General features: G+C 35.4%; 2 protein-coding genes across 4 annotated transcripts; one reads left to right on the top strand and one right to left on the bottom strand.

The window, feature by feature from the left end:
• Positions 1–399: 399 nt before the first annotated feature.
• On the top strand, positions 400–5,052 carry LOC132188799 (Pentatricopeptide repeat (PPR-like) superfamily protein). Of its 3 annotated transcripts, XM_059603340.2 has the most exons (6): positions 400–594; positions 755–905; positions 1,032–2,881; positions 3,718–4,054; positions 4,145–4,226; positions 4,463–5,052. In XM_059603340.2, the coding sequence occupies exons 2-3, from the start codon at positions 821–823 to the stop codon at positions 2,870–2,872; spliced, it is 1,926 nt and encodes a 641-aa protein (XP_059459323.1). In that variant the 5' UTR covers positions 400–594; positions 755–820; the 3' UTR covers positions 2,873–2,881; positions 3,718–4,054; positions 4,145–4,226; positions 4,463–5,052. The 3 variants fall into 3 exon arrangements, with proteins under 3 accessions (XP_059459323.1, XP_059459325.1, XP_059459322.1); XM_059603342.2 differs by having other exon boundaries at positions 716–905; positions 3,718–4,226; XM_059603339.2 differs by having other exon boundaries at positions 3,718–4,226.
• Positions 5,053–5,392: 340 nt separating this feature from the next.
• LOC132186857 (uncharacterized) lies at positions 5,393–7,635 on the bottom strand. The gene is made up of 2 exons (XM_059600959.2): positions 7,356–7,635; positions 5,393–7,228 (listed from the first exon to the last, which is right to left on the bottom strand). The coding sequence occupies exon 2, from the start codon at positions 6,761–6,763 to the stop codon at positions 5,576–5,578; it is 1,188 nt and encodes a 395-aa protein (XP_059456942.2). The 5' UTR covers positions 6,764–7,228; positions 7,356–7,635; the 3' UTR covers positions 5,393–5,575.
• Positions 7,636–14,884: the final 7,249 nt, after the last annotated feature.

A 14,884-nucleotide genomic window follows, 5' to 3' on the forward strand; every position in this document is an offset into this window, starting at 1 on the left:
GAATACTGTTACATCAGTCCAATGGTTTGAGAGTAGGAAAATGAGTATATACTATTACTCAATAGATTAAAGATATTGGATTGAATTGCAATAGAGAAATGTTATGCACATCTCACTTTCAAAGTGCACGCTCTTTGAGGTAAAACTTAAAATTACTATTGGATCAATTTAAAATTTAATAGTAATTTTTAATGCCACGTCAGAGAATATGAACTTGAGAGTATGAGAGTGAGAGTATTTGTAACATTTCTCATTGCAAAATACCACATCAAAAAGACATGGACGGGGGGTTGTGGGCAAATTTCAATCACTATTAGATCCATCCCAAATCTAATGGTAATTGACAGTGCCACATCAGAGAATATAAACCGAAGAGTAGAAGAGTAAGAGTACTTGCAGCATTTCTCATTACAAAATACCGCATCAAAAAGAGGGGGTGGGTCTTGAAATGGGTATTTGACCTCGAAAATCTTGACCCGGCCCCCTATAACCAGATCCTTTTCTTCCCCCTCTCCGTTGAGATTCAGTAAAACCAAAAGGTCCAAAACAACTCTGTAACCATTTTCATTTCGAGCATTCTGCGACAAAACTCAGGTACTCTTTATCTCTCTTCTCTGCATATATTATATATACATACATTTTCTATTTGTATGTTGTGTATATATAATGTTCCTGCTGTTGCGTCTGACAACTGTTTGTGGAAATGCCTCTTCAGACTTCATGGTATTTTGTAATTGTTTGGATTTTTTTTTAGCCTTGAGCAATAGAAGCAGCTTTTTGCCTGCGTGGAGTGTAATTTGGTTGGCAAGCTCTTTGTCGAATGGCAAAGATGATTGTTGGATCAGTGGCTTTGAAGCGATCGATATCAACTTTGTCATATCTCCGCGAAAGAATTAAACAAACAGGTAAAGTGAAGGGTTGATTAAGTCAATGCTTTAATATCAAGTAAAACATGTGAAGAGAGATTTTTGAGTATGCTGATTTTTTTTTTTTTTGTTTTAATTTGTGTTCTTTTTGGTTTAAACTAGCAGAGAATGAGATTGTCGATATGTTTCGTTTACCTAGTACGAAAGATGAAGTGCCAAACTTGCCCATGAAGGGAAAGCTGTCGAGGAAGGACCCCTCTGTTCGAACATTGGATGAGAGATTTATAAGGATTTTGAAAATATTCAAGTGGGGACCTGATGCGGAAAAGGCCTTGGAAGTGCTAAAGTTGAAGGTGGATCACCGATTGGTTCGTGAGGTTCTGAAGATAGACGTTGAGATCAATGTTAAAATTCAGTTTTTCAAATGGGCTGGGAAGAGGAGGAACTTTGAACATGACTCAACTACCTACCTGGCTTTTATCCATTGCTTGGATGAAGCTGGGGTAGTTGGAGAAATGTGGAAGACAATCCAGGAGATGGTTAGGAGTACATGTATTATTGTTCCATCTGAGTTATCGGAAATTGTCAGAGTCTTGGGTAAGGCTAAGATGGTCAACAAGGCACTATCTGTCTTTTACCAGATAAAGAGTCGCAAGTGCAAACCCACGGCAAATACTTACAATTCCATGATCTTGATGCTGATGCAAGAAGGTCATCATGAAAAAGTCCATGAGCTTTATAATGAGATGTGTAATGAAGATAACTGTTTCCCAGATACAGTGACATATAGTGCACTCATATCAGCATTTGGGAAATTGGGTCGTGAGGATTCCGCCATGAGGTTGTTTGATGAGATGAAGGAGAATGGCTTGCAGCCCACTGCAAAGATTTATACGACATTGTTGGGAATGTTTTTCAAGCTGGGTAGGGTAGAGGAAGCTTTGGGTCTAGTCCAAGAGATGAAAGAGAAGGGGTGTCCTCTAACTGTCTTTACTTACACAGAGTTGATAAAGGGGCTTGGGAAAGTTGGGAGGATTGAAGAGGCTTACAGTATATATATTGATATGCTCAAAGGGGGTGTTAAGCCTGATGTTGTGCTCATAAACAATCTGATAAACATTTTTGGAAGAGCAGATCGTTTGCAAGAAGCTCTTAAAATTTTTAGTGAAATGGAATCTTTGCAATGCAAACCGAATGTCGTGACATATAACACTGTAATAAAGGCTTTATTTACATCCAAAGCTCCAGCTTCCGAGGCTTCTTCATGGTTTGAAAAGATGAAGGCAACTGGTGTTGCTCCCAGCTCGTTTACTTATTCAATTCTTATTGATGGTTTTTGCAAAACAAATAGAGTTGAGAAAGCTTTATTGCTTCTTGAAGAGATGGATGAAAAGGGCTTTCCTCCTTGCCCAGCTGCCTATTGCAGCCTGATAAATAGTCTTGGAAAAGCAAAACGGTATGAAGCTGCAAATGAGTTATTTCAAGAATTGAAAGAGAACTGTGGACGCTCGAGTGCTCGTGTATATGCTGTAATGATCAAACACTTTGGGAAATGTGGGCGTCTCAGTGAAGCTGTAGATCTTTTTAATGAGATGAAGAAACTTGGATGCAATCCTGATGTTTATGCTTATAACGCACTCATGTCAGGGATGGTAAGGGCTGGCATGATAGACGAAGCTCATTCCTTGCTTAGAACAATGGAAGAAAATGGTTGCTATCCAGACATAAACTCACATAATATCATTCTAAATGGCTTGGCTAGAACTGGTGGCCCAAAGCGGGCTGTTGAGATGTTTACAAAGATGAAACAATCGAAGAATAAGCCAGATGCAGTTTCTTACAACACTCTTCTTGGCTGTCTAAGCCGATCTGGTATGTTTGAGGAAGCTGCTAAGCTGATGAAAGAAATGAATTCTAGAGGTTTTGAATATGATCTTATCACTTACTCATCAATACTTGAGGCGGTTGGTAAGGTTGATGAAGATCGTAATCCTGTCACTTTGTGAAAGAACTAGGTATAACATACATGCTCCTCTCATATTTGCCACTTTTTTCTTCTATTAATATTAGACCTTCTCTATTTACCAACCCCTCCCCCCACCCCCCCACCCCTGTTTCCACTTTCCTCACAATTGACGTGCATGATTATGTGAATTTTGTATTCAAAACATTGGATGGACTTGGCAATAGTATGCTATATATCTATTGATATGGGGGAGCATTGATTCAATTTTTCTCTTAGTGTCATCTCATTTGTTTATTGCTTTTAGTATGATGTTGATGCCTCTTCCCAGAGACAAATTTGTGCTAAACCGAAATGTGAATTAACATCGTGCTGTTATAGCTAGATAGTGTCCTGTAGCTGTATACAGCAAATCTAAGATGTTGATAAGCACTCCTTGGGGACATGTCTCATTGCTTATCTATGTGGGTTTCACCTGGGATATTTACATTGAAATGAACTGAAAATCAAGTGACCTTAAGGCATTTCAAACAAAGCCAAAGGCATTGGGCTAATACCCTTAATTGGGGAAAAGGAGGAAGCATAAATGAAGTACCCTTAGAAAGCTCATTTGATAAGCATAGATGTGCCCTTCTGATCCAATTTGGCAGCAGTGAGAAGGATGATGATTCCGTGCTCCTCTATTTATGTGATTGACACAAAACAATTTCCATATTCAGTACTTCTTATGATACTTCAAAAGGAATAATAAGTTTGCATGGCACTGAAACTTTTTTTTTTTCTTTAAATTCAATGTGCCTGATTTGTATACAATTTTTTTTTTTTTTTTTTCTGAATGTTCAATTACGTTTGATGACCTCTCTCTCATGAAGATTGACTTGTATGCAGGTCAGACTACCACTCTTGGATACTGGAAGCTAGGTCATCTTACCTTGCTAATTTTGACTCATAATGTGTGCAAGAGAGCCATAGATAGATGCCAAGCCATGTATAGTGGTTGCAATTTGACCAAAAAGGTTGATTAAAACCCACAGGAAAGCTGCCATAGTAATTTGATAATGAAACTGAAAAACATCAGTTGAATTGGAGAAGATTGATTCTCCACAGATAAATGGCCGGAGATCCTCTTTGATTAGTTGTCCCTGTCTGCACATTTGCAATGAGGATTGCTCTCAGGCTCCAACGCTTTGCATTGCCTTGTTGGATAATTCAAGCAGCAAATTTGGTAATTGAATGGTCTGACTTGTAATAGTATTAGAACATCTTACAAATTAGATTCGAGAAAAAACTGATGGGCATCCTCTTTCACAAACAGGGACAATTTGAAAAGTCTGTGAATAAGAAGTTTGAAGATGTTTTTGAATCCATGTTTCATAGTCCTTATGAAGAAACCAAAGGTATGAAACTGCACCACTGGAATGAATTACGTAAGGACTCAATTGCAGTTTAAAATTTCTTTCTAGGGTAATCCGGATAACTTATTGTTGTTTAATCGTTATCTGAAAGAAATGTTTGTGGAGCTTTTGAAGTGAATACAAACAACTTGCACATTTGTTCTCATAATTATAATCAGTTAACCAAATGGAAACTGATTTTTTTAAGTTTGTGGATGTTTTGTGACTTTTATTTGTAGCAATGGCAAGGAAAATCTGGAGAAGTGAGTTTGCAGCAGCCTGGGATCACAGAACATTGATGAATGAGACATTTCAAAAGTCTCTCAGAACGATGGAGAACATCATTAAATATCTGAATCCTTTTTTATGACAAAACTTTTGTGTATGCTCATTAAATTAAATTGGATTAACCTAGAGAAATAGTATGAATATAACACAGCGATCAACCAAAGTTTTTCTTACTGAATTTTGATCTTTAATGAGGGACGGATTTGAGTGGCTACTAAATTAAATCTTTACGAAAGCTTTTCTACTCATCCAAACATGAAGGGGGGACTTGTTTGGGTATCGATGTTCACCTTAATGCATGAAAAAGTCCAAAACTACCATTATTGCTTTTTTGGCATAGTGGATTTGAGTGGAAGGAGACTGCATTATGAAAGATGATGGAGCCTTACAAGCAGGTGATGCCTTGGAAAAGTAAAAGTGCAAGACGTGTGCTTATATCTAAAGACCAAGAACGCAATGAACTTTAACCTTTGGTGGACCAGATGATACTTCACTTTTAAGACGAGCAATTCTAAATATTTATCTCCTATTCCTATTCCTATTCAACTGATGTGATATTTATCTCCTATTCTTATTCTTATTCAACTGATGTGACAGTATCTATTAGTTATTGGATCAATCTTTTATTAAAATGGAGAAAAATTCAAAGGTAAATAGTATCTGGAAGGGGAGATAGTAGAAAGAACAGAACAGAACAAATTTAATAAACATCATGGAACTTATGGAGGAAAAAGTCAGTGGCAACAGAGAAGTTATCATGTATCTACCATTCACCTGCATAGGAATTGACATTAATATAGGAAATTGATGTAGAAAATATAGATTATTAGCCAGAAAGAAAAGAATAAAATGCCTACAAGCAACAAACTGAACAAACAGGAAACAGCAGGAATGATCCACTTAATTTTGTCATTTCTTCTATTATTAAGGAATTCAACATCTCCAGCAATATTACTGCCTCATAAGATAAAAATCAGAGGCAAAAGGCCTCCAGTGCTATACAACAGCAGGTAGCAGTCAAAATGCGAATTAACATTACAGAAAGATAACTATGTCTCAATACATCAGGCACTAGCATTCTCAGCAGAGACATCATTCTCCTCGTCATCACCGTGCCGTATTTTCGATATCTCAGCCTGCGCTCTCTCCAGAATCCGCCTCTTCTGCATCTCTAAGTCCCTATGAAAATCCATTCGCATCTTCTCTAGCTCCACCATCTGCTGCCTTTTACTATTCTCAATCTTCTCATATATCTCACTGAATTTGTGAATGGAATCAGCAAGCAATCCAAAGGAAGACCCCTCATCACTGACCCTTCCAAGCTTCCTCTTTTTGGGTGGAAGTCCATCCGAATCATCCTCCTCACCATCAGTAGATTCTGAATTCCCAGGACTATCCTTCATTTCTTCCAAACCATTTGCACGGTTCACATAAACCCTAGGATTCATGAATACATACTCCCCTGAGTCCAAACCACAAGAGAGGCCTGCTGGCTGGGGGGGTGAAGATAACAACATATCCATCTTCTTAAAATAGACCCATTTGCTAGTGCCGGAACCTGTTTCCGTCATCTTCATCTTCTCCTTTTTGTACTTCTTCTTCAGTGTATCCAATCGATTCCTACATTGAGTATCCGTCCTTTCAATTTTTGAAATTTCTGAAACCTTCTCTGCAACTTCTTGCCATTCCTCAGACCGAAGACTCTTCCTCCCACGATTAAGAAACCGGTCAACCCAGGCATCTAGTAAAACAAATGTCTCACGCTCAGTCCAATCAGTTAGCGAATTCCGGCCACCAAGCGATGGTTTTGAAGCCAAGGGAACTAGGGCTGAAGCTGCAGCAGGTACTCGAGGAGCAAATTCGTAACTAGAAACCAAACTCTTCAACTTCCGCTTCTTCGGGTGCCTTTCCAAATCAACATCTTCAATCTTCCTACCATAACTCTTCTGCTTATCATCATCGTCATCATCATCGTCATCCTCATCTTCGTCATCGTCGTCATCTTCCAAATCTTTGTGCATATTACGGAAGCCATTACCTTGATCATCATTCTCTTCCTCCTCCTCTCCCAATTCTTCGTCATCTTCTTCATCCTCATCATCATCCACATCAACATATTGATTACCAACTGGCTGAGAATATGGAGCATTCCGAACTGAAAGTTTCTGACGACTCGAGGAACCATAACCCTGCTGGTGATTCACACCATACGGGTTTGAAGGGTACCTTGCATCATCCTCAGTGTCATCCATTTGAGCACAATTAAAGATCAACCACAAATGATACCCAGAAAAACACCACTCTCAAGAACCTTAATTTCTAGCCCCAAACCACCAAATACCACCTTTTTAACAGAATCAAACTCCGAAAAGAAAAAAACCCATTATTTGATCCGAATAACACCCTGTTTTCTACTTGCAATCACCAATTTCCCCTTCTTAGAATTAGATTCCCTAAAAATCAAAATATATCCTATCTTTGACTTTGTCTATTAAAAAAGATGAAAATAGAACCTAATAATCGGTTCACAACACCAATACCATTTATTTGAATCAACTTCTAAAAGCAGCAAAACCCATGAATCTTGCTCTAGAAACCCTAATTTTGGACTTCAGTTATGATAAATCTCCACCAACAATCATATTTGAATATTAAAACTAAAAAATATTGAATCTTCAAAAAACCAATCTTTTCTTCGTTCCAGCAACCAATTCATCCTGTTCAATAAATTCAAATTTCAACAAGGGAAAATAAATTCCGCAATTCAATTATCTTAAAAACAACAAGCCCCAATCTTTAAGCTCAAAGCGAACTATTAAGTAGAATAAAACCCATGATTCTTACCTCAAGGAGCAAACTTTCCAGACTATAAAGAACTCAAAATCGTACACCGCAACTCATGATTTTTGGAAAAATCCTAATATCAAAATTTTGGGTGAAATTGACAGCAATTCCAAAGAAAATAGAAATGGTAAAGCATGGTGAGAAGAAGGTGGAAGAAGTAAACAATAGCAGTTGCTGCTAATGTACGCCGGGTGTGCTAACTTGTGAGGATGATTGTAGGTGAGGTTTACGTGGGTTTGGGCTACTTGGGCTACACCTAAGACTTTTAGGTACACCCTCATTTTGGACTTCTTCAATTTTATGTCAGACTTTATCCATCATCTATGTAAGGGCATCCAAAATACAGAGAGAGAAATGTTAATAAATCTCTTATATACTCACAAAAAAAAAAAAAAAAAAAAAAAATTCTCTTATATGATTACTACATAATTGAGATGATGTGATAATAAAAAGTAATATTTAAATCTCGAAAGACTTGTAAAAAAAAAAAAAATTAAGTGTCGATTTTTACTGTTGCATTATTTCAATTGTATGACAACTGTATAAGTAGAGTTGCCAATTCGTTGTTGGGTTCGTATTGAGTCGACTCATGGGTTAACTTGATATAAGTCAACTCGAACCCAAACCATTTAGTTTTACAAGTTAAACTCCTCAACACTAACACGAACCCCATTTAAATTAGCAAATGACACAACACGACCTACTAACCTATTTTATAAATAGGTCGTGTGGGGTTGACCTACCACAACCCAACTCGCATAACCCAATTAATAAATAAAAAATGTTGAAGCCCCAACTATTTTGCCTAACTTGGAGCCAACTTTTGTCTTATTTTTTAATTAAAAAAATAACAAAACAAAAAATAAAAAAAATAAAAAGTTTTTGAAACAATAATTTTTATTTTGGTTATTCTTTTTTTTTTTTTTGGTATTTTTTAAAAAAATAAAAACTGTATTTTGCTTCAGAAACTTTTTCCTTATTTTTTAATTTAAAAAATAACAAATTAAAAAATTAAAAAAGTTTCTGATTAAAAAATTGGTCATTATTATGAATAAAAATACAATTTTTATTTTTAAAAAAATACCAAATAAAAGAAGGACCAAAATAAAAATTATTACTTAAGAAACTTTTTTATTTTTTATTTTGTTATTTTTTTAAAATTAAAAAATAAGAAAAAAGTTTGCCTCAAGTTGAGGCTGTATCATTCCTCTTAATAAATAGGTCATGTTGTGTTGATTTTAACACGATTTGTTTGACCCGTTTTGACCTATATATGAATTTAAAAGCAAAAAGGAAAAACGAATTTTAATTTATATGAATTTATAAATTTTATATAAAAATTAATTTATATGAATTTTAGCCTTTAAATTTATTTTTTTTTAGTTGTAAAAACAAAATCCAATTTAATTTATTTACATGGGTCACCCGTGAGTTAAACGAGCTTGACCCAAGATTAAACCATTTATTAAACATGTTAATTCGTGTTAGGTTTGTGTCAAATTCACAGGTCATGTAAAAATTGCTAGCCCTACTTATATCAGTCTATTAAGTAACATTTTTCCAAACAAATGTGCCCCATTCCAATTTTTTTCAACCATTTGAAAAATATTTAATATATAAATATTTTATTCCCGGTGGTTGAACATTTCTTTAGGGTAACAATAAGACATAGGTAATCGCATTACATCATGATAATATTGTATTAGATGTATAGGTAAACCCTAAGTACTTGAAGTCTTGAACTAGGCTTCATCCGAACATTAGATTACTTAAGGGATTAATTTTGGTTTGATATCACAGTGCATTGCTAGTAAATACTTTTTTGCTTCATGTGGTTTAACAACTTTATTTTTTGACTCCTAAGTTTCCTTTTATATCATAGATGGTTAGGGGTTTCAACCCAATTGGTTATAACTGGGTACAAACAGGTAACCAAGAAACCGGTTAGAAAAAACCGGTAACCGGGTATACCGGGTATATATATATAACAATATGTTATAAAATATATTATTTATTAAGTAACAATATATATTTAACATTATTTTCCATCTTTGTTGCTCATCTTCTTCATTCAAGCAAAAACAAGCTATTTCCAATAAGTTAGCCTAATGCATTCTTTTATAGATGAGCAAACTTGAGGGTTGGTGCTCAAGTTTATCCCACATTGCTAAGAAAGCACAAACTCTGAAGTTTGCTCATATATAAAAGAATGCATTAGGCCAACTTAGTAGGACAAAGATGCTAATTGTTTATTAAAACAAATGGGCTAAAAATGGTTAAATTAATCTCAAACATTAGGCTCAATACCTAAAAGAAGCCCAAATGCCAAAATTTTAAAAGACCGATTACCCGGGCCGGTTAACTGGAACCGGCCGGTTATTGCATAACCGGTTAACCAAGTACCTGGTTACCGGTTCCGGATGTTCAAAATTAATAACCAGGTACCCCGGTTCCGGTCACCGGTTTTGGCCAATAACCGGTAATCGGGACGGAGTTGACACCCCTACAATTGGTATCTCGGTTATGGGGACGGATATGATACCTCCATCTAACTTACATTCAAAAATTGACAAAAAATCCACTTTAGCGCCCCTAAAAACTCGACATGTGTCCATATGCCTAATTAAAAATAAAAAAAATTAAATAATTTTAAAAAAAATTAAAATGATTAAAAACATTAAAAAAATTATAGCCAACCCATTTGGCAAAATGGGGTGGCTAAGGGGTGGCAGAACCACCCCCAAAGGCCAATCCTTTTTCTTTTTTTTTTTCATTGGCCTTCTGGGGTGGCCGACCTGGGGTGCCGAAGCCACCCCAGGCCAAACAGGGGTGGCCAAGCCACCCCAACAGCCTTGGGGGGGTGGTTTTGGCCACCCCCATTTTGCAACTTGGGGTTGGCCGGCCACCCCATAAGGCAAAATGGGGGTGGCTGGCCACCTCCATTTTGCCAAATGGGGGTGGATTCCATTTTTTTTTAAAATTAAATTTTTTTTTTTAATGTTTTTAATCATTTTAATTTTAAATTTTTTTTTATTTTTTATTTTTAATTAGGTACATAGACACATGTCAAGTTTTTAGCGGCGTTGACGTGGATTTTCGTTAATTTTCGGACGGAGGTATCATTTCCGTCTTTATCCATAACCGAGGTACTAACTGTAATACCAAACGAAACCGAGGGAGCAAAAAATAAAGTTCTTAAACCATAGTGGGCAAAAAAGCATTTAACCCTTAATTAAAATATAAATATTTTAACATTGTACGAGAATGTTAGGAACAAACATTATTTAAATTTTCTAAACCCAATGACTTGGCATTCCTAATAATGAGTAAAAAGCGAGCTATTGATTTATTTGGCATACAAATATGAAACATAAAACATGTGTTTAGTTCCTCTCAGGCATTAGCCATTCGTTTTTTCGGCTTCCTTGCTCAACAGACTATAAAACAATTCATGTTTTATAGGTGAAAAAAATCAAAAGATATAGTATAATTCCACGACTTAGTGAGTAAGAATACATAAGGAGAACATGTTATCATATGGTGAACTCAACTGTTTGGTAAAAGGTTTATAAAATCACAGGAAGTAATATAAAATGGGTTCCTTTATTAAATCACAAGAATATCATAATGATGCATTATAGATATAGTTAGTATATGATATTTAAAGTGAACATATCATAGTTTAAATGGATATAGTCTACCTAAGCCTTTAACCCTTTCTTGGTAAAACTGAAACTATATTGAGGCACCTATAGTACAACATTGATGCTTTGATGAAGCATGCATACCATTATCGCTAGTGGCCCTACCAAAGTTAAACCCCCGACTAATCCACAACATTAACAATGCCATCATTGTGACCACCACTCAAACATAGTTGTGAGTCTCCTATAAAACTATTGATCTGAGGCTAAACAATAAACATAAATCCTTGGACCATAAGGTCAACCTTTATAATAGTAAGCCCATAATTGTTATTCGTATTTGAAATATCATGTCATACGATGCAATTAATCATTGTCTTTTGCATGCTTGGATTTATAAAACCATATGATGCAACGTTCATTTATGCATCACTTTTTCACATTATTCTAAAATATATTTCATGTGAGTAATTAGCATGCACATTTTTACTATCCTAGTATCCCACATGGGTTAAATCTAATATTAACCATGTGTATATAAGCTCTTGGGCACAATTTTCTTGCAAGCCAGTTTTCAAGGGTAATTTCTACCCAATATTTGTATCATTTAGTATCAGAGCTAGCCACCATATCAAGTATGATATTGGACACAATTCGTCGAGTATGGGACCGAATGAGTTGCGGCTTTGTGGTCGAGTCATAGAGGAGGCGACCTATATGTCAGAGTAAAATGTCTTGGTACTATGTATAAGCATAGTATTAAATCATTGAATATTGATAGATGAGTTGAGCTACGAAAAGAAAAAATGGCTACCATCAGGTGAGTGTCAATAGAGTGGGCCGCCGTGGACGTCGACTACAGAGCGTGGTGTTATGTTACAATCCTAGTGTCCCTCATGGGTTACGTTAATATTAACCATGTGTATATAAGCTCTTGGGTACTCTTTCCTTGCAAGTCGGTTTTCAATTGTGAGTTCTACCCAAGATTTGTATCACACGTTTCATACTTTAAATAATCATGCTTTAAAGAATCTTAATAACGAGTATCCATATGAGTTTTACTCACCTTGGTCTAAGGGAACTTCTAAGTAATCCTCCTGGTACTCACCAAACTCGAAATTTGTGAAAGGGTTGCTAGTAGTCTCTATCTGAGCTTGAAATACACTTAAACCTAGTTTTAGGCAAAAATAAAAAATAAAAAAATAAAATCATGTTGTCCGAGTATCGAACATTCGATGCAAGCATCGATTGATCGACAATCATGTCAACCATTCATTGGCATAGCTTTGGCATGGCAGAATACCCAATGCTACATGTGCATTGAGTGATCACATGTAGCATTGTAAGAACACATTTTCTTAAGAATGAATCCAAGTCCTTTATTCAATGGATAAAAAAATTTCCCTTTAGATAGATTTTATGGATTGAACTATTCTCAGTCCTTGGTCAAGGCATTTTCATAAGTACTATCAAAATACTTATGTACATGGTGAAAAGGTTTTTACAAGTATGAGAATAATAAATAAAATTAGTTATTCAAGGATAAAGAAGTATAGAATTAAAGTGACAATGTCTTTGACTTTAATTTTGGTACGGAAGATTTCATTGAATAATCAAATGTAAATATTAAGAAAGTCTAAGGAATTAATTGATTTATTCAAAAATATAAACTAGAGCGAAATTATAATTGTTTAGTGGAATCAATTATAATCAAATAGTGACTTGTGAAATTCAAGACAATTTGGAGCTTTTTTTTTTCTTTTTCTTTTTTTTTTCCTTTGGGTCCTTCACCAAACTAATGTAAATTAACTAGGTCATAATTTTTTATTTATTGGGCTGCTTGTTTTTATTAAAACATAAGTTAGATAGAAACAGTACTGCAAGAGAGGGAAACTGGGCTAGATAAAATTCAAACCCAATACTAGTGTAGGAGACACATGGGTAAGAGAGTAAATTCTTGGCCCCATGTGTCTCTTATCAAAGGACTAGAGGATAGGGTTTTCCCAACCCTAGCCTTCAACTCTTACTAGTCCCATATGGATTAGTTCTCCTACATCTCCTATTATTAGAAGCTTATAAATAGAGAAGTTTGTAGCTCTTGAAAAATACATTACTGCTCCAATTTTTTAGTATTTACTGAGAACTAAATATTCTTGAGTATTCTCAAGAATAAGTTTTAGGTTTTGAATAGCAAATAAGTGCCTACGCTCTTAGTTATTCTTAGTTATTGGTGAGAAGATATGGAAGTCTCATAATCCTTGAGGTTACATGTGAGTTTAATTGTAGGAGAAAAAAGAAAAGTTTTGTCTAATAGCCAAAGAGTGGCCGAAATACCAAGTAAATTGTTGTTACTTTTGTAGTTTATTTTAAAATACCATTGTTCTTCACATTTTGTTCCTAAATTTCGATCATGGCTTGAAAATTTTTATTTCCCACTCCGCAATTATGTTTTTGCACTAATATTCCCAACAACTCGTTCCAATCACAGCTCTATCATTTACTTTAAGCTTTCTTTTTGTGATAGGATTCAAAATGCTATTGCATTAAAAATATTTAGCTTCGCCTCAGCTTAAAACTCCATGGATTTCTTACTGCATATAAGTTCAACAGGGACAAGAATGTCTCTCATGCATCCAACCAAGTTTTTAAGAGTGATGGTTCTCAACTGCCAATCACTTATGAACAATGTCAGGAACTCTTGAATATGTTCAAGCCTTCATCTCCAGATATCACATCATCTACAATCAAGTATCTTCTACTTCTCAAGATCACTTGTTTGCTAATATGACAGGCAATCTCTCAATCACTTCTCAAATGTCTTGTCTTGATACAAACCATTTGATATTTGCATCTTCAACTTCCTTGTTTCAGAAAATTCCTATATCAAAATCTACTGATGCTCCATAGATCAATGATACTGTAGTTATAGATCACATGACCTATTATATCTCTTTGTTCACTTCAATCACTTATGTTACTTCAAAAATAGTAAAATTACCAAATGGATAGCATGCATCTGTCACTTACATTGAGACAGTTAAAATTTCAAAAACATTTATTTTGACTAATATTCTTTGTATCCCTTCTTTTTCATTCAATTTGATATATGTTAGCATGTTGATCACAACCATGCATTATTGTCTTATTTTCTTGTCCAACCATACAAGATGGATGACGATTGGAGTGGGTAAAGAGAAAGGAGGTCTATATCATTTGAATCAAAAATCCAATCTCTGCTTTACCTTTTAATTTTGTTGTGTGATGACTTGGTTGGCTGACATTTATATATCTAATAGTCCTTCTCTTATCATTCCAATTTTCAAATTCACATTTGGATATGTGGGGTCATTGTGGGTCTCATACATGGGTTCACATATCCAATGGAGATTTCAAAAATTGGAAGAAAGGGAAAATCGGTCGAGGAAATGAATTATTTCTCATATAAAAAATATTGCTATAGATTTTATATATAAAATAGAAGATTGAAAAGGAAAATCAAAAGGAAGAAAAAGTTACATCGTACGGTGGTGCAAGGCGTTTGATGGTGGGTAACCGATGGTGGTGTTGGGTGGTTTCAGGCGTTTGTCGGAATAGCCAAATTTCATTCGGTGGTGCCGCTTATAGACAATGGGTGGTGCTCTCATCTAATGATGGTGGTATTGGTTGGTCGTTAGTGGCTACAATGGTTACTAATGGCGGAGGCCAAACTTGGGGGGGGGGGGGGGAGGAAGGTCGCCTTTAGTGCAAGAGGGAAAATTTGGGGGAAAATAAAAACAATTCGGCCAAAACCCTACATGAACGCAAGTTTCAAAATTTTTATTTTTATTTTAAAAAAAAAATAAAAAGTGGGATGACTTACCATGGTTAATTGACCATGCCAAGTTA

This window comes from Corylus avellana, chromosome 6 (genome assembly GCF_965113065.1).
Source record: "Corylus avellana chromosome 6, dhCorAvel1.hap1.2, whole genome shotgun sequence".
NCBI lineage: Eukaryota > Viridiplantae > Streptophyta > Magnoliopsida > Fagales > Betulaceae > Corylus > Corylus avellana.